The sequence below is a fragment of the Pelobates fuscus genome, chromosome 2 (assembly GCF_036172605.1).
Source record: "Pelobates fuscus isolate aPelFus1 chromosome 2, aPelFus1.pri, whole genome shotgun sequence".
Classification (NCBI taxonomy): Eukaryota; Metazoa; Chordata; class Amphibia; order Anura; family Pelobatidae; genus Pelobates; species Pelobates fuscus.
The window spans coordinates 6,482,131-6,507,759 of NC_086318.1; the positions used below are offsets into that span (position 1 = coordinate 6,482,131).

The following is a 25,629-nucleotide window of genomic DNA, read 5'->3' on the forward strand; positions in this document are numbered from 1 at the left end:
AAGATAAATGGCACTAAATAAAAAGTGTCCAAAAAATCTTTAATATTAAAATACACAGTAAAATTCCATAAACGCGTTTCGCCAATGTGGCTTTATCAATATGGATTAAGGATCCATATTTTTTGGACACTTTTTATTTAGTGCCATTTATCTTTTTACACTGTATATTATTTTGTTACCTGGCATTTTTATTTCCCTGGACTCCAAGTAATCCGAGGTGGGGATCATACCACCAGCGCTATCTTCAAGGAGCAGTCGGTCTGCTCCCCCCTTGTGAGTACCATTTTATACATAAAAATTTTTTATCACTATTTTACCCAGTGAGCACTATTGGTTGTTTCTCTTTTATCTTTGAGCGTGGAACATATCACTGACGGAGGGAATTTTCCCTATATCCCATAAGCGGGGATTGTACTGCTGTACGCCTTCAACACTAGAGCGAGTTATAGCTCTTATAAATGTGAGTCTTATACCAGCTTTTAATTTCCTATCTACCTCACTATCAGACGTATTGCACTATCCTGTTTTGTATCTGTTTTTTCCACATACGAGTGAATTCCTAAGAAGGAGACCAACGAGGAACTTTCCCCTGACCGTGGATCTACAGACTTTCCATTCTCCATAGGAGCATATTCTAGATAAGACTTTCTCTTTTTACTTGGACTAATTGTCGTTTATATATTAACATCACTGGAGTGCCCAAAAGCACATGGTGTGCAATACTCAGAGACATGGCCAAGGTAAGAAAGGCTGAAAGACGACCACCACTGAACAAGACACACAAGCTGAAACGTCAAGACTGGGCCAAGAAATATCTCAAGACTGATTTTTCTAAGGTTTTATGGACTGATGAAATGAGAGTGAGTCTTGATGGGCCAGATGGATGGGCCCGTGGCTGGATTGGTAAAGGGCAGAGAGCTCCAGTCCGACTCAGACGCCAGCAAGGTGGAGGTGGAGTACTGGTTTGGGCTGGTATCATCAAAGATGAGCTTGTGGGGCCTTTTCGGGTTGAGGATGGAGTCAAGCTCAACCCCCAGTCCTACTGCCAGTTTCTGGAAGACACCTTCTTCAAGCAGTGGTACAGGAAGAAGTCTGCATCCTTCAAGAAAAACATGATTTTCATGCAGGACAATGCTCCATCACACGCGTCCAAGTACTCCACAGCGTGGCTGGCAAGAAAGGGTATAAAAGAAGAAAATCTAATGACATGGCCTCCTTGTTCACCTGATCTGAACCCCATTGAGAACCTGTGGTCCATCATCAAATGTGAGATTTACAAGGAGGGAAAACACCTCTCTGAACAGTGTCTGGGAGGCTGTGGTTGCTGCTGCACGCAATGTTGATGGTGAACAGATCAAAACACTGACAGAATCCATGGATGGCAGGCTTTTGAGTGTCCTTGCAAAGAAAGGTGGCTATATTGGTCACTGATTTGTTTTTGTTATGTTTTTGAATGTCAGAAATGTATATTTGTGAATGTTGAGATGTTATATTGGTTTCACTGGTAAAAATAAATAATTGATATGGGTATATATTTGTTTTTTGTTAAGTTACCTAATAATTATGCACAGTAATAGTCACCTGCACACACAGATATCCCCCTAAAATAGCTATAACTAAAAACAAACTAAAAACTACTTCCAAAAATATTCAGCTTCGATATTAATGTTTTTTGGGTTCATTGAGAACATGGTTGTTGTTCAATAATAAAATTAATCCTCAAAAATACAACTTGCCTAATAATTCTGCACTGCCTGTATATATATAGCGGAATGGACATAATTGTATCCCAAATATTGGCTGTCCGTATCTTCCCCGTGTTATTTTGTATATTTTGCCCCGGTTATTTTGTGTGTTTCTTCTTGTGCAGTTTGGGAGACTTCATATGACTTCATATGAACGGAGTCCATTCGTCTGCCGAACAAGGACCACTCCTGTACTCCATTAGAACATAAACACCAACCACTTAAGTGCGAAATCGCAAGTTAAACAATTAATGAGTGCTTCTCCTGGGTGGCCGCCATTTCGTATAACCGAACACGGGGCTAAGAGAATGCCGGCCATCTTGTCTCCCGAACGAGGGCAGCGGTACTTGGTCGTCAAGTGCCTGGAATAATTTTCGGCTTGGTACTCGTGCGAACACCAGTAAACTGTCGACCGCTACCCGTTCCTATTCCCGACCACCTACACGAACGGCGTTTGGGAGATATAAAGTACCGAACAGGGGGATCATTCGTATCGTGAACCCCACAAATCGAGACCGGCCAGGGCACCTATTCAGCTGGAACTATTTTCGGCTACCACCTTGTGTCTGGCTAACCAAATCTTCCACTAGATGCCATTCCCGTTCTACCGAACCGATCTGAGTGATTTTTGGATATGCAGCTTTTGGAAGCTGTATGTAACTAAGACATGTTGGTGATGCGATGGTAGAGTTACTAAGAATTATCTAGTTTATGAAATGGTAAAGAGAATAGAGACGGTATGTAAACACTTCTAAAACATCATATAACACATACCCACGGAGCCAAATAACGGGTCGGCAGACAGAATAAAAAACGGGAACAGAGGCCCATATGTCTAGAATGCTACAGTGGCTGAACAGGCTAGCGGCCGTGATGCCTGTACATAATAAATAGGAAAAGACAGGAGGTACAAGATATACGTTAAAAGATCTCCACCTGGAATGCTTAGGAGGAGGATGATAACTACTTATGCCTACACTGCTGGCATAGAAGATTAGAGTTGAAAGCAACGACAAATGCTAGAATAATGCTAGAATATCTCAGTAATATTAGCATCAGATATAAAATGTCATTGCTTAAACGGAACATGTCTGAATGAGGTTTACCTAATGCATGTAGACCGCACAAATAAGAGAGTGAATGTAATCACAACACCTGAGCTAACCGTGTGTAAAAAGCGGATCAGGTTGTTTTTTTTTTCATTTGGGCACATCCACTAAACAGTGATTTCCACTTATCTCGTATTTAAGCAGTGGTGTGTCCCTTCAAGTGCATACAGTATTAAAGGGACACTATAGTCACCTGTACAACTACAGCTTATTGTATTTATTCTGGAGCTCTTCAGGCTTTTTGCAGTAAATGCTTTCTTTTCAGAGAAAATGCAGTGTTTACATTACAGCCTAGTGATAACTTCACTGGCCACTCCTCAGATGGCTGCTAGAGATCCTTCCTGGGTCATGGCTGCCTAAAATGCATCCAAACATTCAGTGTCTCCTCCCTCTGCATGCAGACACTGAACTTTCCTCATAGAGATTCATTGATTCAATTCATCTCTATGAGGAGATGCTGATTGGTCAGGGCTGGGTTTGAATCATGCTGGCTCTGCCCCTGATCTGCTTCCTTGACAGTCTCAGCCAATCCTATGGAGAAGCTTTGTGATTGGCTCAAAGAATCACATTTGATGATGTCGGCCAAGCAGGCAGATCAGGGGCAGGGGCAGCAGCTGCAGACATGAATAAAGGTAATATTTTGCTATATTTATGGGGACAAAGGGGTGGGGTGGCAGGGGGGCTGGATGATGGTTTTAACACGATAGGGTCAGGAATACATGTTTGTGTCCCGGACTCTATAGTGTTCCTTTAATATGTGTCATACAGAGTTGTAAGCAGTAAACAATACAAAGTGACCCGGGTATAACCTAAAATAGCAAACTCAATATTAAATTATGTTATCTGCAGAAAAGTATGGAAATAACTTCGGCAATATGTGAGAAAACAGGATAACATTAGCGAGCCAGAATTAGTAAAAGCTTACATATGCAGGGATGGTTTAGTACAAATCCCAATAGCCCAACACATATCAAACAGGATGTTACTGTGAAACAAAAAGGCAGTACCTAACTGAAATGCACGATGCATTTTTATGAGGTTATTAAGTAAAAATACATTTAGACATTTAGAAGATATTCCCCTTTAAAGAGGATAAAGATTATTTACATTTTATTGTGTAATGAGAATGTATATAAAAGGTTATAGTTCTATTTTCCTCGACCATATGTATAGGTTCAAGTTTGGGCCAGACATAAATTTAGTCAGTTGCAACACCTAGCCATATAATTACTAAATAATGTAGGCCTACAGAGTGCTGGAGTAACAGGAGGGCAGACACAGAAAACATTAAAATGCTGAGTTACTAACTGAAATGCATGTGATAAAAGTTGATATGGCCTAATAAGGACCAAATACAATAAGCAGAATACATGAACCTAATTGAGGCATCGCTGTGATGTACGATTAAAATAGGCTGAATTTGCGTTGGTAGTAAAACTCGCCATATCCGAATGGCCGAACAAACAATTTTGTAGAAAGAAATGCGCAAAACAGTAAGAGCCGCGGCTGGGTCAGACACAGGGGTGCCCTATTTGCTTCTAGTGAGGGGAATGTTTACTAGAGTGAGGTAAAACGAATAATTGCGTGGGCCGCACAAGGCCAAGACCAGCTGACGACCTTTGAACCGGAAGTAGATCGGTACTAGGCCCAGAGGAAGCAGCGGCCTGTGTATTTATAGGCCGGGTAATCACTCCCACAACTACAGACTCCGCCCAGAGGAAGCAGCGGCCTGTGTATTTATAGGCGTGGTAACCACTCCCACAACTACAGGCTCCGCCCAGAGGAAGCAGCGGCCTGTGTATTTATAGGCGGGGTAACCACTCCCACAACTACAGGCTCCGCCCAGAGGAAGCAGCGGCCTGTGTATTTATATGCGGGGTAATCACTCCCACAACAACAGGCTCCGCCCAGAGGAAGCAGCGGCCTGTGTATTTATAGGCCGGGTAACCACTCCCACAACTACAGACTCCGCCCAGAGGAAGCAGCGGCCTGTGTATTTATAGGCTGGGTAACCACTCCCACAACTACAAACTCCGCCCAGAGGAAGCAGCGGCCGTGTATTTATAGGCGGGGTAATCACTCCCACAACTACAGGCTCCGCCCAGAGGAAGCAGCGGCCTGTGTTTTTATAGGCAGGGTAATCACTCCCACAACTACAGGCTCCGCCCAGAGGAAGCAGCGGCCTGTGTATTTATAGGCCGGGTAACCACTCCCACAACTACAGACTCCGCCCAGAGGAAGCAGCGGCCTGTGTTTTTATAGGCGGGGTAACCACTCCCACAACTACAGGCTCCGCCCAGAGGAAGCAGCGGCCTGTGTATTTATATGCGGGGTAATCACTCCCACAACAACAGGCTCCGCCCAGAGGAAGCAGCGGCCTGTGTATTTATAGGCCGGGTAACCACTCCCACAACTACAGACTCCGCCCAGAGGAAGCAGCGGCCTGTGTATTTATAGGCTGGGTAACCACTCCCACAACTACAAACTCCGCCCAGAGGAAGCAGCGGCCGTTGTTTTTATAGGCGGGGTAATCACTCCCACAACTACAGACTCCGCCCAGAGGAAGCAGCGGCCTGTGTATTTATAGGCGGGGTAACCACTCCCACAACTACAGGCTCCGCCCAGAGGAAGCAGCGGCCTGTGTTTTTATAGGCGGGGTAATCACTCCCACAACTACAGGCTCCGCCCAGAGGAAGCAGCGGCCTGTGTATTTATAGGCGGGGTAACCACTCCCACAACTACAGACTCCGCCCAGAGGAAGCAGCGTCCTGTGTATTTATAGGCGGGGTAACCACTCCCACAATTACAGACTCCGCCCAGAGGAAGCAGCGGCCTGTGTATTTATAGGCCGGGTAACCACTCCCACAACTACAGGCTCCGCCCAGAGGAAGCAGCGGCCTGTGTTTTTATAGGCGGGGTAATCACTCCCACAACTACAGGCTCCGCCCAGAGGAAGCAGCGGCCTGTGTATTTATAGGCGGGGTAACCACTCCCACAACTACAGACTCCGCCCAGAGGAAGCAGCGTCCTGTGTATTTATAGGCGGGGTAACCACTCCCACAATTACAGACTCCGCCCAGAGGAAGCAGCGGCCTGTGTATTTATAGGCCGGGTAACCACTCCCACAACTACAGGCTCCGCCTTAACATATTTATATTTTCTTTGGAGTGGTCCCTAAATGCAAACAAGGTAACCCTGAAAGGAAATATGTCTAAATGTAAAGACTGGCAATATTTTTTCAGATTGGATTTCTTGGCTGAAATCTTGCAGATTGATCATTGGTAGTTTAGTGGGGACCTTAATGGGTTAAATGAATGATTGTTTCCCAGTTCCCACTGCCTGTCACTCCATGTATTGTATCCTGTAAATAGTAACATCTAGTGCGGGTTTATTTACTAAACAGGAAACTATGGGGAATTGACATTTTAGGAAATTAGAAGATTTATCCACTATTTTGTTTTTCTTTACCCCCTTCATCTAATGTTTAGATTCTGAGTTTTCCCCGATTCCCTGCTTTTCTCTCTGTGTCCGATGTGGTGAATCTGGTAAGGACAATGTGTTTCAATACGTGTTATTTGTGTCCACCCTCTAGATATCTGCATTTCCTGCGGCAGTTTGAACGTCACCCTGGAACACCCTCTGTTTATTGGCGGCATGTGCCAAAACTGCAAGGTAGTGTGGGGGGGTGGGGGGGGGTGGATGTGTCTATGAGAGCTGCCTCTCGGTGCCTGGATCAGGACCACATACACTGCTGTAACAATTAGACACTCTGTGCTGGGATCCAGCCCCTGTTTATGTGAATTATAGAGATAATATATCATTGAAAAAGTTATAAATCACTCAGTTTCTCTCATTTGCTGCAAGTCCTTAGGACAGCTTCCGTTTACAGTCTGCACTCGGCCAATCCTCGTTTACCACTGATTTCATAGGCAATACCGCACACGTCACATAAACCCTGGTCAGCACACGCAACACTACAGTCTGCCCCTGTGAAATCAGTAACCAATGCCACAGACTAGATCATGGCTTCTGTTAACCTGAGCTGTTCGTGTATAGCTCATTACCCCCTTAAGGACACATGACATGTGTGACATGTCATGATTCTCTTTTATTCCAGAAGGTTGGTCCTTAAGGGGTTAAAGAGGTCTCCGGTAGCTGCATGTTGGCAGAATGTGGAATTACAGATTTGTTCGGGGAGATAGATTTAAACAGAGAGTGGAGGGGCATTTAGAGTATTCATTAAAACCAACGTGTATAACTGGGTAAGTTAACAGCACGATCTTCTCTCTCTTTGGGCAGAACTGCTTCCTGGAGTGCGCCTATCAGTACGACGACGACGGCTACCAGTCTTACTGCACTATCTGCTGCGGCGGCCGCGAGGTGCTAATGTGTGGCAATAATAACTGCTGCAGGTGAGATATTTCTTTTACTAAACATGGTTCGACCACACAGCAAAATATTAAATAATAAAATATCACCCAAGGCAGCAGCCGACCAAAGAGCTTGCACTCTGAGTGCACATAGCACGTCTTATCAGACAAGCTGAATATTTCGATTGGGAGTGATATAGTATGTGTTCCAGAAGTAAAGACATTTATACACGGTTACTGCTTACTAAGCTTTCTGATATTGGCCATTCTCAGTATTTACCAATGCTATAAACATTATAACTCACCTCCCTAGAAATGGAGCCATATCCTAGAATTGTGTGACCTCCAGTTAGATTTCCCAATAATTAAATGACATGCAGATTGCTGGGTGAGGAGTATGAGGCAGGTAGAGAGTGCTGCTCTGCTACTGACTGGCAAGAACAGAGCGTAATCATGCAGGAGTGATCCCACAGAAAATGTCTGTTAGGGTAAAGAGAAATGTCTGTGAAGTCTGCCTTGCGATCAATTATGAGTCGTTTTGTGAAATATCGAAGATAATTGCTGACAATGTTCCTATTTAAATGTGTTGTGTGTCAGCCATTCCCCTGAGATCGTAGGTGTGTTGGAATTCCATGGACAGTCTGCAGCCGCGATTAGAATCCCTACCATTATTCTAGTAATCTAATGTATGTCAGAGCCCTCTGTCTCACACGCAGCTAGAGCTGTCATAGTAAGGAGTCACACGGAGCTCGCTAGGAGTCACTGACCACGTACATCGATAGAATGCTCTACAAAATGCTTTTAAAAAAGATCACTGCCAGTATATTCAGGAGCCGTGGCCCGTGAGTCTTCCGAATCCCTGATATTGGCCATTGGGAATATCCACAGGCTGCAGCCATTAACATAACTCCAGAAACTAAGCTGAATACATCTTCTGGCTGAGACTGCATGAATAATGTTTATGGACACAGCCTGTATTCACATTCAGATTACTCTACCGTGTACTAACCAGGATAATGAAACGCAGCACTGATTTCAAATACTATGTACAAAATGTACTTCCAGTCTGAGTTTTACAGTAATACTCGATACCACAATTCCCCACTACTTAACCCCTTAAGGACCAAACTTCTGGAATAAAAGGGAAACATGACATGTCACACATGTCATGTGTCCTTAAGGGGTTAAAGGAATCCTATAGTACCAGGAAAGGGAACCCGTTTTCCTGGCACTATAGGCTCCTGGCGTGCCCCCCTCCCGCGGGGCTGAAGGGGTTAAAACACATTCAGCCACTTACCTGAATCCAGCACCAATGTGTGGTCAGGCTCCGCCCACGCTCCTCCCCGCTGATGCCAGCCGGCGGGGAGACCTAATGCACATGTGCGGCAATGGCCAGACGCGCATTAGACCTCCTGGTAGGAAAGCATTATTCAATGCTTTCTTATGGGGAAAATCTGACGCTGGAGGTCCGTCCGTTTGAATTCCGGAAGTGCCCCCAGTGGTTGTCTGGTAGACAGCCACAGAGGGCAGACTTAGAGCTGCAATATAAACACAATGTTTCTCTGGAACTGCAATGTTTTACATTGCAGCACTAAGTGCAAAAGGGACACTGCACCCAGACCACTTCAATTAGCTGAAGTGATCTGGGTGCCTACAGTGTCCCTTTTAGGATTCATTCCTTCTTCATTTCTACCAATTTCCAGCCTAAAATTACATTGACTTTCTAATAGTGCCACCATCTAAAACTCCAGCACACTATCCATCACCCCACTCCAAGTAAACAGTAAGTGTACCAAATAAATCCTCAATCCTCAACAGTGTATCTTAATAATGTAAGCCCAGAGCCACATGCATAGAGTGTAAAATATACTGTGCACATTATCCGTATACATAGAGTGTAACATATACTGTCCACATAATCCGTATACATAGAGTGTAACATATACTGTGCACATAATCCGTATACATAGAGTGTAACATATACTGTGCACATAATCCGTATACATAGAGTGTAACATATACTGTGCACATAATCCGTATACATAGAGTGTAACATATACTGTGCACATTATCCGTATACATAGAGTGTAACATATACTGTGCACATAATCCGTATACATAGAATGTAACATATACTGTGCACATAATCCGTATACATAGAGTGCAACATATACTGTGCACATTATCCGTATACATAGAGTGTAACATATACTGTGCACATAATCCGTATACATAGAGTGTAACATATACTGTGCACATAATCCGTATACATAGAGTGTAACATATACTGTGCACATAATCCGTATACATAGAGTGTAACATATACTGTGCACATAATCCGTATACATAGAGTGTAACATATACTGTGCACATTATCCGTATACATAGAGTGTAACATATACTGTGCACATAATCCGTATACATAGAGTGTAAAATATACTGTGTACATAATCCGTATACATAGAATGTAACATATACTGTGCACATAATCCGTATACATAGAGTGTAAAATATACTGTGTACATAATCCGTATACATAGAGTGTAACATATACTGTGCACATTATCCGTATACATAGAGTGTAAAATATACTGTGCACATAATCCGTATACATAGAGTGTAAAATATACTGTGCACATAATCCGTATACATAGAGTGTAACATATACTGTGCACATAATCCGTATACATAGAGTGTAACAAATACTGTGCACATAATCCGTATACATAGAGTGTAACATATACTGTGCACATAATCCGTATACATAGAGTGTAACATATACTGTGTACATAATCCGTATACATAGAGTGTAACATATACTGTGCACATAATCCGTATACATAGAGTGTAACATATACTGTGCACATTATCCGTATACATAGAGTGTAACATATACTGTGCACATAATCCGTATACATAGAGTGTAACATATACTGTGCACATAATCCGTATACATAGAGTGTAACATATACTGTGCACATAATCCGTATACATAGAGTGTAACATATACTGTGCACATAATCCGTATACATAGAGTGTAAAATATACTGTGCACATAATCCGTATACATATTATTATTATTATTATTATTATTATTGCCATTTATATAGCGCCAACAGATTCCGTAGCGCTTTACAATATTTTGAGAGGGGGGGGGATGTAACAATAAATAAGACAATTACAAGAAAACTTACAGGAATAATAGGTTGAAGAGGACCCTGCTCAAATGAGCTTACAGTCTATAGGAGGTGGGGTATTAGAAACATTAGGATAGGAAATATCAAGTAGGAGTGAGCAGAGCTGGAGGAGAGAGCAAAGCACTATCCCATAGGAGAGCAAGAGACAGGTATGTAAGGGAGAGATTACTCTGGGAGGCCATACGCTTTCCTGAAGAGATGGGATTTAAGGCCCTTCTTAAATGATTGAAGACTAGAGGAGAGTCTGATGGCAGTAGGCAAGTTATTCCATAGGAGAGGAGCCGCCCGTGAGAAGTCCTGCAAGCGTGAGTTGGCCGTACGGGTGCGAGCAGCGGTCAGGAGGTGGTCGCGGGCAGAGCGGAGGGTACGAGGAGGGGCATACCTCTGGATCAGTGAAGAGATATAAGAGGGGCTGGAATTGTTCAGTGCTTTAAATGTATGGGTTAGCACTTTGAATTGACTCCTATAGGATACAGGGAGCCAATGTAAGGACTGGCAGAGGGGCGAGGTGTGAGAGGACCGACTGGATAGGAAAATCAGTCTAGCTGCAGCATTCATTACAGACTGTAGCGGGGCAGTACGGCTTTTGGGGAGACCAATCAGGAGAGGGTTACAGTAATCCATGCGGGAAATTACTAGAGCATGGACAAGCTCCTTGGTAGCATCTTGCGTAAGAAAGGGTCGGATGCGGGCTATGTTTTTGAGTTGGAACCTACAGGACTTGGCAACAAACTGGATGTGAGACTCAAAGGTGAGACCAGAGTCAAGTATGACGCCAAGACAGCGCGCTTGTAGGGATGGACTTATGTGGATATCACTGACTTGAAGGGAGAGTGAGAGAGGAGGATCAGTATTAGGAGGAGGAAAGACAAGGAGTTCAGTTTTAGAGAGGTTAAGTTTGAGAAACCGTGACGACATCCAGTCAGAGATGGAAGAGAGGCAAGCAGTGACACGTTGCAGGACGGCCGGGGAGAGGTCCGGTGAGGAGAGGTATATCTGAGTGTCATCAGCGTACAGGTGGTAGTTGAATCCAAAAGAGGCAATAAGTTTTCCAAGAGAGGCAGTATAAAGAGAAAATAGAAGGGGACCAAGGACATAGAGTGTAACATATACTGTGCACATTATCCGTATACATAGAGTGTAACATATACTGTGCACATAATCCGTATACATAGAGTGTAACATATACTGTGCACATAATCCGTATACATAGAGTGTAAAATATACTGTGCACATAATCCATATACATAGAGTGTAACATATACTGTGCACATAATCCGTATACATAGAGTGTAACATATACTGTGCACATAATCCGTATACATAGAATGTAAAATATACTGTGCACATAATCCGTATACATAGAGTGTAACATATACTGTGCACATAATCTGTATACATAGAGTGTAAAATATACTGTGCACATAATCCGTATACATAGAGTGTAACATATACTGTGCACATAATCCGTATACATAGAGTGTAAAATATACTGTGCACATAATCCGTATACATAGAGTGTAACATATACTGTGCACATAATCCGTATACATAGAGTGTAACATATACTGTGCACATAATCCGTATACATAGAGTGTAACATATACTGTGCACATAATCCGTATACATAGAGTGTAAAATATACTGTGCACATAATCCGTATACATAGAGTGTAACATATACTGTGCACATAATCCGTATACATAGAGTGTAACATATACTGTGCACATAATCCGTATACATAGAATGTCAAATATACTGTGCACATAATCCGTATACATAGAGTGTAACATATACTGTGCACATAATCCGTATACATAGAGTGTAAAATATACTGTGCACATAATCCGTATACATAGCGTGTAACATATACTGTGCACATAATCCGTATACATAGAGTGTAACATATACTGTGCACATAATCCGTATACATAGAGTGTAAAATATACTGTGCACATAATCCGTATGCATAGAGTGTAACATATACTGTGCACATAATCCGTATACATAGAGTGTAAAATATACTGTGCACATAATCCGTATACATAGAGTGTAACATATACTGTGCACATAATCCGTATACATAGAGTGTAAAATATACTGTGCACATAATCCGTATACATAGAGTGTAACATATACTGTGCACATAATCCGTATACATAGAGTGTAAAATATACTGTGCACATAATCCGTATACATAGAGTGTAACATATACTGTGCACATAATCCATATACATAGAGTGTAAAATATACTGTGCACATAATCCGTATACATAGAGTGTAAAATATACTGTGTACATAATTCGTATACATAGAATGTAACATATACTGTGCACATAATCCGTATACATAGAGTGTAAAATATACTGTGCACATAATCCGTATACATAGAGTGTAACATATACTGTGCACATAATCCGTATACATAGAGTGTAACATATACTGTGCACATAATCCGTATACATAGAGTGTAACATATACTGTGCACATAATCCGTATACATAGAGTGCAACATATACTGTGCACATAATCCGTATACATAGAGTGTAACATATACTGTGCACATAATCCGTATACATAGAGTGTAACATATACTGTGCACATAATCCGTATACATAGAGTGTAAAATATACTGTGCACATAATCCGTATACATAGAGTGTAACATATACTGTGCACATAATCCGTATACATAGAGTGTAACATATACTGTGCACATAATCCGTATACATAGAATGTAAAATATACTGTGCACATAATCCGTATACATAGAGTGTAACATATACTGTGCACATAATCTGTATACATAGAGTGTAAAATATACTGTGCACATAATCCGTATACATAGAGTGTAACATATACTGTGCACATAATCCGTATACATAGAGTGTAAAATATACTGTGCACATAATCCGTATACATAGAGTGTAACATATACTGTGCACATAATCCGTATACATAGAGTGTAACATATACTGTGCACATAATCCGTATACATAGAGTGTAACATATACTGTGCACAAAATCCGTATACATAGAGTGTAAAATATACTCTGCACATTATCCGTATACATAGAGTGTAACATATACTGTGTACATAATCCGTATACATAGAATGTAACATATACTGTGCACATAATCCGTATACATAGAGTGTAAAATATACTGTGCACATAATCCGTATACATAGAGTTTAACATATACTGTGCACATAATCCGTATACATAGAGTGTAAAATATACTGTGCACATAATCCGTATACATAGAGTGTAACATATACTGTGCACATTATCCGTATACATAGAGTGTAACATATACTGTGCACATAATCCGTATACATAGAGTGTAACATATACTGTGCACATAATCCGTATACATAGAGTGTAACATATACTGTGCACATAATCCGTATACATAGAGTGTAAAATATACTGTGCACATTATCCGTATACATAGAGTGTAACATATACTGTGTACATAATCCGTATACATAGAATGTAACATATACTGTGCACATAATCCGTATACATAGAGTGTAAAATATACTGTGCACATAATCCGTATACATAGAGTTTAACATATACTGTGTACATAATCCGTATACATAGAATGTAAAATATACTGTGCACATAATCCGTATACATAGAATGTAAAATATACTGTGCACATAATCGTGTTAATAACAGTGCACAATACAATCACAGATCAGATAATAGCACATAATCAAGGGGGGGGCGGAGCCTGACTACCGAGCAGACCAGACGTGTGGGGAATGAGCTCCCACGTGTGGTGACAGTAAATCGGGGCTATAACCGGCATGATCGTGGATCTGAACACTGCAGTAAGCTGGCCTTACAGAGGGAGTTCCCAGGAGTCATATAATACCCTGATTGTGTCTCTCTGACAACGGATTACTGGCACTGAGACCCTGCGGCGCACTCGCATCCGGAGCGAAGAAGAGACGGACGCTCTCCTTGCTCTTTAACCATCCGGGTGAGCTCTTAAACCCCATCCCCATTTACTGGTTGGGGTTATCCAGGTCCCCGATGTCCTAACCTATACCGTCTGTATGATTGGCGCACCCCCAGACCTGAATGACATGGCGACAATCGAGCTACACAAGATAGCGGACAGCTCTGATGCAGAACTGCGAGACCTGAAGCCGCACTGCACCAACCTGACCAGCTCAATCAAACATGCGCTGTCTCACATAGAGGCTACCAATCAGCACTTATGTGACAAGCTGGAAGAGCTTTGGGGTCTGGCAGCACTTGCCTCTCTAAAGATCAAGGTGGCCCAGCAGAAGAATGGTAGGCCTCGCCTTAACAAGCTACCTACTCAGGCCACCATTGCTCGCCATCAGGCCTACCCAGGCTGGGCGCAAGACGGGGTCCAGCTCCACAACACCACCCACGTAATTGGAGGTTTGCAAGACCCAAACGACAAGGTGAATCTGGGACACGCTTCAGTTTCCAGTCTGGGAGGGACCTGAACATCCCATGCTGCCGAGTCCCTGGTGAAGAGGTGCTGGCTTTCCTTTCTGTCTGGGGCAGGAGAGGTACCTCACCCTGGCATAACAATGCTGATCTCCCCACCAACTACAATGCACTCTCGCGGGCCAGCCCTGCAGGACTGCCTTACAAAGTCTGCGCTTGCTGATATCAGTAGTTGGCTTACTGCGGACTTACCTCCCCTGTGCCTAAATCACCAGGCCTACTAAATACTCGTTAAAGCCATCTTACCTGCATATGTCTGTAACCAGATGTCTTTTAGTTTGATTTATCATTTAGTTTTCCTTTGTATTCTGTAGGTCATTCTAACACACTTACTTTAAAAGCCTCAGCCTTATATGGCCAATGTCGGCAACAGCGGTGAATTACCTACCCTTGCCTAGCATTGTGTTACGTTCAGTCCACTATTTCTACAATCGATGTGCAAATATTATAACACATATCTTACTACTCATGCCCTACAAAATCTATATTGTCAGTTAAGCTTGTTACGTTTACCACACACAATCTATCTCTCCTGACATATCTACGTTGAGCCTGGTTTAGTCCTACCAATATTACACTATCTGTCTGTTCCACTACATGCTAGCCTTATTCGACTGTTAACTCATCTTACAAAAAAATGTGCAGATTTTCGGAATGCCACAACCATGCTATCAATTATGTTTCATGATTATATCTGTCGTTGCTGTTGTGGCAAGGCAAGCTTGCGTTGTTATATGTGCAAACCAAAAATAAAGAATTATAAAAAAGCGTATATAACATATGTGCATAAGAGTGCAACATGATAGCACCACGATCATGTGCAAATGTGAGCACAATAATGTGTGCATGCTACATACGGAAAGTGTGGTGGTATATTATACCTACGCGAGGGCATAATATAACCACTAAGTGCAATCTACCAATTACTAAAGCCTAACGTATCCCAAACAAACCACTAAAGCTTAATACAATGATATTCTTAGTAAGCGATCGCTTATAACTTAACTTCAGAGACATCAAACCTACGAGTCTTACAATACAGACTCCTATAGCCTTTCTCAGAGGGAAGAAGATTGACCAATCTGTATTATGTGACTGTAACAGTCTGGGTGTCCATTCTCCAGGTGCTTCTGTGTGGAGTGCGTCGACTTGTTGGTGGGACCAGGTGCCGCCCAGGCAGCTATAAAAGAGGACCCTTGGAACTGCTACATGTGCGGCCACAAGGGGATTTACGGGCTGTTAAGAAGAAGGGATGACTGGCCAGCCCGCCTACAGCTCTTCTTCGCCAATAACCACGACCAAGAATTTGTAAGTTGCCATCAGACCTTCTAAGAAATGTTATCGTTATCATCGTTCACCTGGAGAGTGCCACCATAGTCAGTGGCACTGGACAAACTGAGTAAAGGGTATAATAACACAGCGTATTGACAGACAGAGCAGCCCACACTTGTACAATTTTAAAAAAAGATTACTATGCTAAATGAAAGTTATTTTCAGCAATAAGTAAAAGTATATTTCTGCCACAGTATGTTTAAAGTGACACTCCAGGCACCCAGACCACTTCTGCCCATTGGAGTGGTGGGTGCCAACTCCCACTACCCTTAACCCTGCAACTGTAATTATTGAAGTTTTCATAAACTGCAATAATTACATTGCAGGGTTAACTCCTCCTCCAGTGGCTGTCTACAGCCACAAGCGGGCACTTCCTGCTTCATAGCACAGGTTTTCTGTGCTAGAGCGTCGCTGGACGTCCTCGCGCTGAGTGAGGACCTCCAGCGTCGCTCAGTTCCCCATAGGAAAGCATTGAAAAGCATTTTCAATGTTTTCCTATGGAGAGCTCGAATGCGCCTGTGCGGCATCGCCACGCAGGCGCATTAGGTCTCCTCAGCCGGCGGGCGGGATCAGTCTCCCCCGCCGGCTGACGTAATGAAGATGAGGAGCGGCGGCGACCCGGGGGTCTCAGGTAAGTCACTGAAGGGGTTTTCACCCCTTCAGCAACCGGGGATTGGGAGGTGGGAGGGAGATGGGACCTGCAGTGCCAGGAAAACGGTTTGTTTTTCTGGCACTGGAGAGTCCCTTTAAATGACCCCAGGACAGCTGTATATGTATCTGGAGCCATTCACTGTATAATAGCTGGGTCAGGGCAGCGCACCCTGTTCTTCTGCTGCTTTTTCTAACATCACTCACTCACTGAGGGCGGCACACTCCAGGTAGTCCCTCATTTTCTCTGAGGTGCACGTTGATAAAGCGCCATAAAAGATAAATGGTGATATAGACACAGTAAGCGGTTAAACTGGCTATGAATTGTTTGGTACTTATCTGGGTCGACTGGTTCCTCTCACTGGTACTGGCGTAATCCAGTAAAATAATGGCACTCAGCCAATGAATAATTCCCATCAGCCCGGAGCACCCAACAGAGTCCGGTAACTATCAGATTGTTAAAGAATGTTTTGAGGTTTACCACGCCAGCGGACTCCTTGCACCATGACAACTAACATGCATCGTAGTTATTATGCTGCCACGTGTCTATTTAATAAAGCCATATAACCTTTTCAAGGAGCCTGGTAGACTAGTAGGAGACCTGTATAGCTTGCAGGAGTTATTGGGCAGGTAGAGGGTCAATTTCCTGCCATGAGATATCTGAGTGAGGGGGTGTCACCGAGGAATATATACAGTATCTGACAAAAGTAAGTACACCCCTCACATTTTTGTAAATATTTTATTATATCTTTTCATGTGACAACACTGAAGAAATTACACTCTGCAATGTAAAGTAGTAGGTATACAGCCTGTGTAACAGTGTAACAGTGTAAATTTGCTGTCCCCTTTGTGTAAATTTGCTGTCCCCTCAAAATATCTCAACACACAGCCATTAATGTCTAAAAGTTCACAACAAAAGTGAGTACACCCCTAAGTGGAAATGTCCAAATTGGGCCCAATTAGCAATTTTCCCTCCCTGGTGTCATGTGACTCATTAGTGTTACACGGTCTCAGGTGTGAATGGGGAGCAGGTGTGTTAAATCTGCTGTTATCGCTCTCACACTCTCATACTGGTCACTGGAAGTTCAAAAAGATCCTGAAACTAAAATACAGCACGGTGGGTAAGATCATACAGCGGTTTCACAGGACAGGTTCCACTCAGAACAGACCTCACCATGGTCGACCAAAGAAGTTGTCTTTGGGAAGTGGACGTATGAGTGCTGCCATAGCGTCATATCCAGAGGTTGTCTTTCTGAAATAGACGTATGAGTGCTGCCAACTCCGCCACTAAGCACCATGCTCACTGGTTATGTGTGTGTTTTTCCAGTGTATTGTGTGGTCCCTCTGTGTTTCCCCATGTGTTTGTATACATTTCGTGTATTTTGCCTGTTCCCCATTCAGGAGAGCTTGTACGAACAAAACCCGAACGGGGACAACCTTGAGTTCCCATTTAGAACGCTCATTCGAACGTTCTGAAACCGCAAGGGAAATCATTAACGACTGCTCCACTGTGTGTCCGCCGGTTCGTATAGCTGAACACCAACCAAGAAAGCATTCGTTAATGATTTCCCGAATGGGCCTGCCCGCACTGTCTCAGGTCCCCATGTCGGGATCGCCCCACCTGCTCCTAACGGAGTTATAATCACTTCTTCCACTACCCAGAAACTGCAAGGCTAGGCTCGTAGCTGCCCGAGGGGGCTCACACCGGAGCTGCCTAAGTGGAGGTGCCCCGGAGAAAGGAGCAAGCCCCAGCGGAATCCCTGGGGCTCTCAGTTGGCTCACAGCCACAGGGGTCCAGCTGGCAACCTGGAAGTCCATGCCAACCAATAGGAGTAGGAGCGTCCATTCAAACTGGGTTTGCGCCATTCTCCTGATGGGTCGGCACAAGGGAGCGCTGATTGGTCACTGCAGGGCGCAGGCGACCAATCAGAGAGGGTACGCCCTTTCAAATGGGGTTTTGCGCCCTTTCTCCTAATTGGGCGGCGGAACCCCTCTCCTCCCGCCCAGACTTTGTACGATGGTTTCTCAGGCTCTGTACATCCGATAGCCCCGCTATTTGCAGAGATCCCAGCTGGGACCCGGGGCTAGCTAGTGATGTATGTTTTATATGTGCGACCCCTTCCCTTTCCCCCTTGTATGTGAAATGTTTTAATGTGTGTAACTGTATGTGCTGTTGGTATCTACCAGGGCGCGAGATGATGTCCAGTTATTCGGGGGGGGGGGAGGGGTCAGCCTGCCAGTGCTCAGACCATACGCTGCACACTGCATCAAATTGGTCTGCATGCCTGTTGTCCCAGAAGGAAGCCTCTCGTAAAGATGATGCACAAGAAAGCCCAAAACAGTTTGCTGAAGACAAGCAGACTTAGGACATGGATTACTGGAACCATGTCCTGTGGTCCGATGAGACCAAGATAAACTTATTTGGTTCAGATGGTGTCAAGCGTGTGTGGCGACAACCAGGTGAGGAGTACAAAGACAAGTGTGTCTTGCCTACAGTCAAGCATGGTGGTGGGAGTGTCGTGGTCTGGGCCTGCATGAGTGCTGCCGGCACTGGGCAGCTACAGTTCATTGAGGGAACCATGAATGCCAACATGTACTGAAGCAGAGCATGATCCCCTCCCTTTGGAGATTCGGCCACAGGATAGTATTCCAACATGATCATGACCCCAACACACACCTCCAAGAGGACCACTGCCTTGCTAAAGAAGCTGAAGGTAAAGGTGATGGACTGGCCAAGCATGTCTCCAGACCTAAACCCTATTGAGCATCTGTGAGGCATCCTGAAACAGAAGGTGAGGGAGCGCAAGGTCTCTAACATCCACCAGCAACGTGATGTCGTCATGGAGGAGTGGAAGAGGACTCCAGTGGCAACCTATGACGCTGGTGAGCTCCATGCCCATGAGGGTTAAGGCAGTGCTGCAAAATGATGTTGGCCACACAAAATATTGACACCGTGGGCTTAATTTGAACATTTCCACTTAGGGGTGTACTCACTTTTGTTGCCAACGGTTTAGACATTAATGGCTGCATGTTGAGATATTTTGAGGGGACAGCAAATTTACACTGTTATACAGGCTGTGCACTTACTACTTTACATTGTAGAAGAGTGTCATTTCTTCAGTGTTGTCACATGGAAATATATAATAAAATATTTACAAAAATGTGAGGGGTGTACTCACTTTTGTGAGATATTGTATGCATTTATTGTGCTTGAGGTATCCCTGTAATATGTAACTCGCCCCATGCACAGCTATGGCAGCCAACTCCAATTAAATTCCCCTTGGAGGCCTCTCTCATCATTGCCTTACCTTCCTCAGGAACCACCAAAGCTTTATCCGCCTGTAACAGCTGACAAGCGGAAGCCTATCCGAGTACTGTCTCTATTTGATGGCATTGCGACAGGTGGGTTTCAACGCTCATGTTCTCAATTTGTATGTGCTTCATTATTTGTTGATGGGTCAATAATCTGCACTTGTCCTTCTTGTAGGTCTATTGGTGCTAAAGGATCTCGGGATCCAGGTAGACCGTTACATTGCGTCAGAGGTGTGTGAAGACTCCATCACTGTGGGAATGGTGCGACATCAGGGCAAGATCATGTATGTGGGAGATGTGCGGAACATCACTCACAGGCATGTGAGTACACACTCCACCATAACTCTATGGATTACTGTGGGATAAAATAACCTTCTCACCTTGAGATAGGGGGTTCTCATAACATTACAGACTAATCTGATATGTCTGGAGCTACTGCTTGTTCAGAGATTATTCCTGCCCAGTTGAGATTAAGTGAGGACAGCAGCCAATTAAAACGTAGGTGTTGCTGATTAGCTCCTAATGTTCCACTGTGCTTGGTGTATGATAAATGCTCAGTCTAACCCAGAAAGTCAAGTTTAAGTGATATATTTTTTTTTAATTCTCTTCCAATTAGGCATTAAATTACTCTGCAGCCCCAGCCACACATCCCCTGTACGTGACTCACATCCCTTCCTAAACACTTCCTGTAAAGAGAGATCTAATGTTTATACTTCCTTTTTTACACAGTCTGTTAAATTTAGAATTTCGTATCTCCTGCTATGTTGAGTCTTATAGAGCCTGCAGGAGCCTCCTGTGTGCAATTAAAGTTTAATCTGCAGAGCTTAATGTAAAGTAATTTAAGATCTGATTGAAAATAAACAATATTTTTTTTTATGCAGGCTGTGTCAGTCACAGCCAGGGGAGGTGTGGCTAGGGCTGCATAAACCAAAATGGCAGAGAATTGAGCAGTGAGGTTGCCAGGGCATGATCTATACACTAAAACTGCTTTGACTATATAGTGTCCCTTTAAGTAATAAAATAGTTTTCGAAAAAAGTTTTCGAAAAACCCTAGAGTCCTTGGGCTTTGAATCTTAATTCTAGGCAGGAAGCAGGTGCAACTGTAATTTCCCACCTGGATCCACCTAACTCCCTGGTCTGTCTCTGGTTTATAAGACAGTGAGGTTATTAAAGATTTTGTCCCCTATGCCCCGAAATGTCTGTTTAAGAAAACCTGTTACCTGTCCTGAATTGTGATGTAAGGTCAACTGACCATGTGTTCAATTTTCCACCAGATTCAGGAATGGGGCCCTTTTGACCTAGTGATTGGGGGGAGCCCCTGTAATGACCTTTCTATCGTGAACCCAGCACGGAAAGGACTGTTCGGTAAGTGACTGATTATTGTATATTATCTGTGATTCTACGTCATTACACCTACCTGAAATCTTAAACACACCTCAATTTATCCCAGTCACAAATGCAATCCGGGCAAAAAACTGAGACAAAAACGATGACCTGTAGAATTCCGCAGCCATAGTTCCAACGTGGCATTTGTTATCTCGGTTCAGAATAATTCATAAAATTCAAGGTTTATTGAATAGCCTACGATACTCCGGAAACCAGAAACATCGCCTAATTCTCAGTGTGGTACACTCTCATAATAAATAGACAGATGCTGAGCATCATAGGGTATGAAGAGAGATTTTTGCTGTTTACCAGTAATCTAACTGTAGCAGACATGGTCCGGCTCTCAATGTCGCTTTAATAAAATGACAGAATTAATGTTTACAGCTGCTAAGAGATGGCACCTTGTGGTGGGCAGCCTCCTGTACAGAACTGCGAGAGGCTGGGATCTTGCACACTGCAGTAGCTGTGACTTAATCTAACAAACCATAATGTATAACAGAATGGATTACAATCTCTACGCCACTCCTAAATCGTAGATAGAGCGAAAAATGAAATCATTAGTTGGGAGCAATTTCAAGCATTAGTATAAAACATAGACCTTTTAAAGGACCACTATAGGCACCCAGGCCACATCAGGTCCATCTAGTTTTAACCCTGCAGCTGTAAACATAGCAGTTTCAGAGAAACTGCTATGTTTACAATAGGGTTAATTCAGCCTCTAGTGGCTGTCTCATTGACAGTCGCTAGAGGCGCTTCCGCGATTCTCACTGTGATTTTCACAGTGAGAAGACGCCAGCGTCCATAGGAAAGTATTGAGAATGCTTTCCTATGGACTGGCTGAATGCGCACGCAGCTCTTGCCACGCATGCACATTCAGCCGATGACGGCCAAAGGAGGAGGAGAGTCCCTGGCACTGGAGAAAGGTGAGTTTTTAACCCCCTTCCTCCCCCTTCAGCCCGGCAGGAGGGGAGGGGGGGGGGGGTTGTTTTCCTGGCACTATAGTGGTCCCTTAAGTACCTTTTCAGTTTTGGGTTTGTTTGTTTTTTTGAGAGCCTATTGCTGCCCCTAATGTATATAAGTCATGGCATTCATTCTGCAGATCATCAAACCTGCAAAATACCCCTAGAAAGCCTTCTCCTCTGGTATATATTGGATGTGGGTCATCTACAGCTGAGCTAAGCTGCAACACATAGACGGTTCAAAAGCCTGCACTAAGCCTTGAATAAATGTGTAATTATTCTGGCCTCGATTTAATATTGTTGGGTGAGCTTTTCAAAGTATTTAATATTTTTGGATAGATTTTTTAAATGATTTTTCAACATATTAAATTATCAAACATGTATCATATATACTAATATATCAACATGAAAAAACATATGACTTTTTTTTATTTTTCATTTAAATAATAAGTCATTTGAAAAGTGTATCAAAAATATTAAATCTTTAAAATGTTTATCCAACAATATTATGTGAGTACTGTAAGGGTGACTCAGTTTGAACTTCGTCATCAGGCGATGTACTGAGCAGTTAATGTCTGGTTGTGTTGTCTAGTTGCTTCTTCAAGTGATAACATGTTACTTTTCCCCTACACAGAGGGTACTGGGCGTCTCTTTTTTGAGTTCTACCGTCTACTTCATGAAGCACGACCGAAGGAAGGGGACCATCGGCCGTTCTTCTGGTTGTTTGAGAATGTAGTGGCCATGGGAGTCAGTGACAAAAGGGATATATCACGTTTTCTGGAGGTGAGCCTTGTCTCGTGGGCAGCTGACTGAAGCAAGACTTATAGTTACTTAGCTGAAAAGAGACTTGCGTCCATCAAGTTCAGCCTTTTTCACATATGTTTTTGATGTTGATCCAAAAGAAGGCAAATTAAAAGAGTTTGAAGTGTTTACAATTTTGCAACAAACTAGGGGGAAAAAATCCTTCTTTTCCCTAGAATGGCCGTCATATCTGTACTTGGTTTAAGAAGCTATTTCCCCACTAATTAAAATGATATCCCTGAATATTATGTTTTTGCAAGTATTCATTGAGTTGCTGTTTAAACAGCTGTATAGACTATGGGTAGTCAACCTGGTACCTTCCTACTAGTGGGCAGTTTGGGATTTCAGTTGGGCGGTGGTGGGATCTGCAGAAAACGCCCAGTGGGCCTCGATGGCCATGGACCAAGACCGGCAGGGGTTATCATTTGCTGTAATCCCTCTCGGGCTGGTGAGGAGATCAAAGAGCTCCTTCACTGGTCAGCAGGCACTTCCAGCAGAAGGGCCTGGGAGGCTTTATGTTCCTTACGGGAGCAGGCTGGTCAAAGCGTTGCATGTTACTATGGCAACCCTAGAGTCCTCCTACAGTGCTGTGTTAGCAGGAGGACAGGAGAGTCAGCATGCAGCCGGAGGAGTTGCAGGCTTAAGTAAACATGCCACCACTGGACAACCAGGGCTTGCAGCATTATCTCCCCCCTCCCTGGTAAAAGGTGAGAAGAAAGCAGGGGGGAAGATTAAGACATCTTACCCACCTACACACAGCGTAGACCCTATGCACCCTTCACACACAAAGCACCTTTCACACACACATCACCTCTAATGCACACACTGCACTCCCCCCCCACAAACAGTGGACCCCTCACACATACTTTACCTCAGACACACACACACAGCACCCTTCACACACACTGCCTCCCTCACACACACTGCACCTCAGAGACACACACACAGCACCCTTCACACACACACACACTGCTCCCTCACACACACACACGGCACCCTTCAAACACACGCATAGAACAAAAATGGAATAGAAAAAAAGTAATAGTTAAATTTAAGTAAATGTTTTGTTTTTTTAAATAACAAACCCTGCTTTCTAAAAAAAAAAGATTTAAAAAAATAAAATCGCTCTTGCGCTGTAAAATTAGTTACTGCAGCACTGGTGGGCGGTAAGGACATTTCACCACCAACAAAGATACAAAAGCAGGTGGCAGGTATTAAAAAGTTGACTACCCCTGGTATAGACTATGATAAAACAACCTGTTTAGGCAGTGAATTCCACATGCTTATTTTTCTTTCCTTTGCCTTAGACTAAATCTCCTTTCTTCCAGTCTAAATGCGTGTCCTCTTGTCCTATGTATAGCCCTGTTTATGAATAGATTTCCACATAATGGTTTGTATTTGCCCCGGATATTTTTGTATCCTATCCCCTCTGAGGCGCCGTTTTTCCAAACTAAAGAGATTTACTTTTTTTTAACCTTTCTTCATAACTAAAATGCTCCATTCCTTTTATCAATGTTGTAGCCCGTCTCTGCATATTTTCTAGTGCCATTATATCTTTCTTTAGAACAGGTGCCCGAAATTGCACAGCATATTCAAGGTGTGGTCTTACCAGCGATTTATAAAGAGATAACATTCATTTTCATCCCAAGAATTTATGCCCCTATTTATACATGACAAAACCTTACTGGCCTTACGGCAGATTGACATTGCATATTGCTACCTAATTTGTTGTCTATAAAAATTCCCAAATCCTTCTCGTGTGTGATTATCCCTAATTCACTACCATTTAGGGTGTAAATTGCTTGTGCATTCTTAACCCCAAAGTGCATAACTTTGCATTTTTCTACATTAAATGTCATCTGTCATTTGAGTGCCCAGTCCCCCAATCTATCCAAATCCCTCTGCAGCAAAGCAATATCCTGCTCCCATTGTATTACTTTACAGAGTTTTGTGTCATGTGCAAACACTGAAACATGCTTTTAATGCCTATTTCAAGATCATTTATGTTTAAGGAACACTATAGTCACCTAAATTACTTTAGCTAAATAAAGCAGTTTTAGTGTGTAGATCATTCCCCTGCAATTTTAGGAGTTAAATCACTTTGTTTCTGTTTATGCAGCCCTAGCCACACCTCCCCTGGCTATGATTGACAGAGCCTGCATGAAAAAAAAAACTGGTTTCACTTTCAAACAGATCTAATTTACCTTAAATAATTGTATCTTAATCTCTAAATTGAACTTTAATCACATACAGGAGGCTCTTGCACGGTCTAGCA

The 25,629-nt window shown here is 43.1% G+C and overlaps 1 protein-coding gene across 3 annotated transcripts in view; it reads left to right on the plus strand.

Annotated features, from left to right (window-relative positions):
• Positions 1-25,629, plus strand: part of LOC134586395 (DNA (cytosine-5)-methyltransferase 3A-like) — a 405,098-nt gene that overhangs the window by 367,324 nt on the left and 12,145 nt on the right. For all 3 annotated transcript variants that reach the window (XM_063441886.1, XM_063441888.1, XM_063441889.1), the window contains 7 exons: positions 6,447-6,526; positions 7,154-7,266; positions 16,041-16,224; positions 20,214-20,298; positions 20,384-20,529; positions 21,483-21,573; positions 23,188-23,336. In XM_063441886.1, coding sequence (XP_063297956.1) covers positions 6,447-6,526; positions 7,154-7,266; positions 16,041-16,224; positions 20,214-20,298; positions 20,384-20,529; positions 21,483-21,573; positions 23,188-23,336 — 848 coding nt within the window. The remainder of the gene's footprint in view (positions 1-6,446; positions 6,527-7,153; positions 7,267-16,040; positions 16,225-20,213; positions 20,299-20,383; positions 20,530-21,482; positions 21,574-23,187; positions 23,337-25,629) is intronic.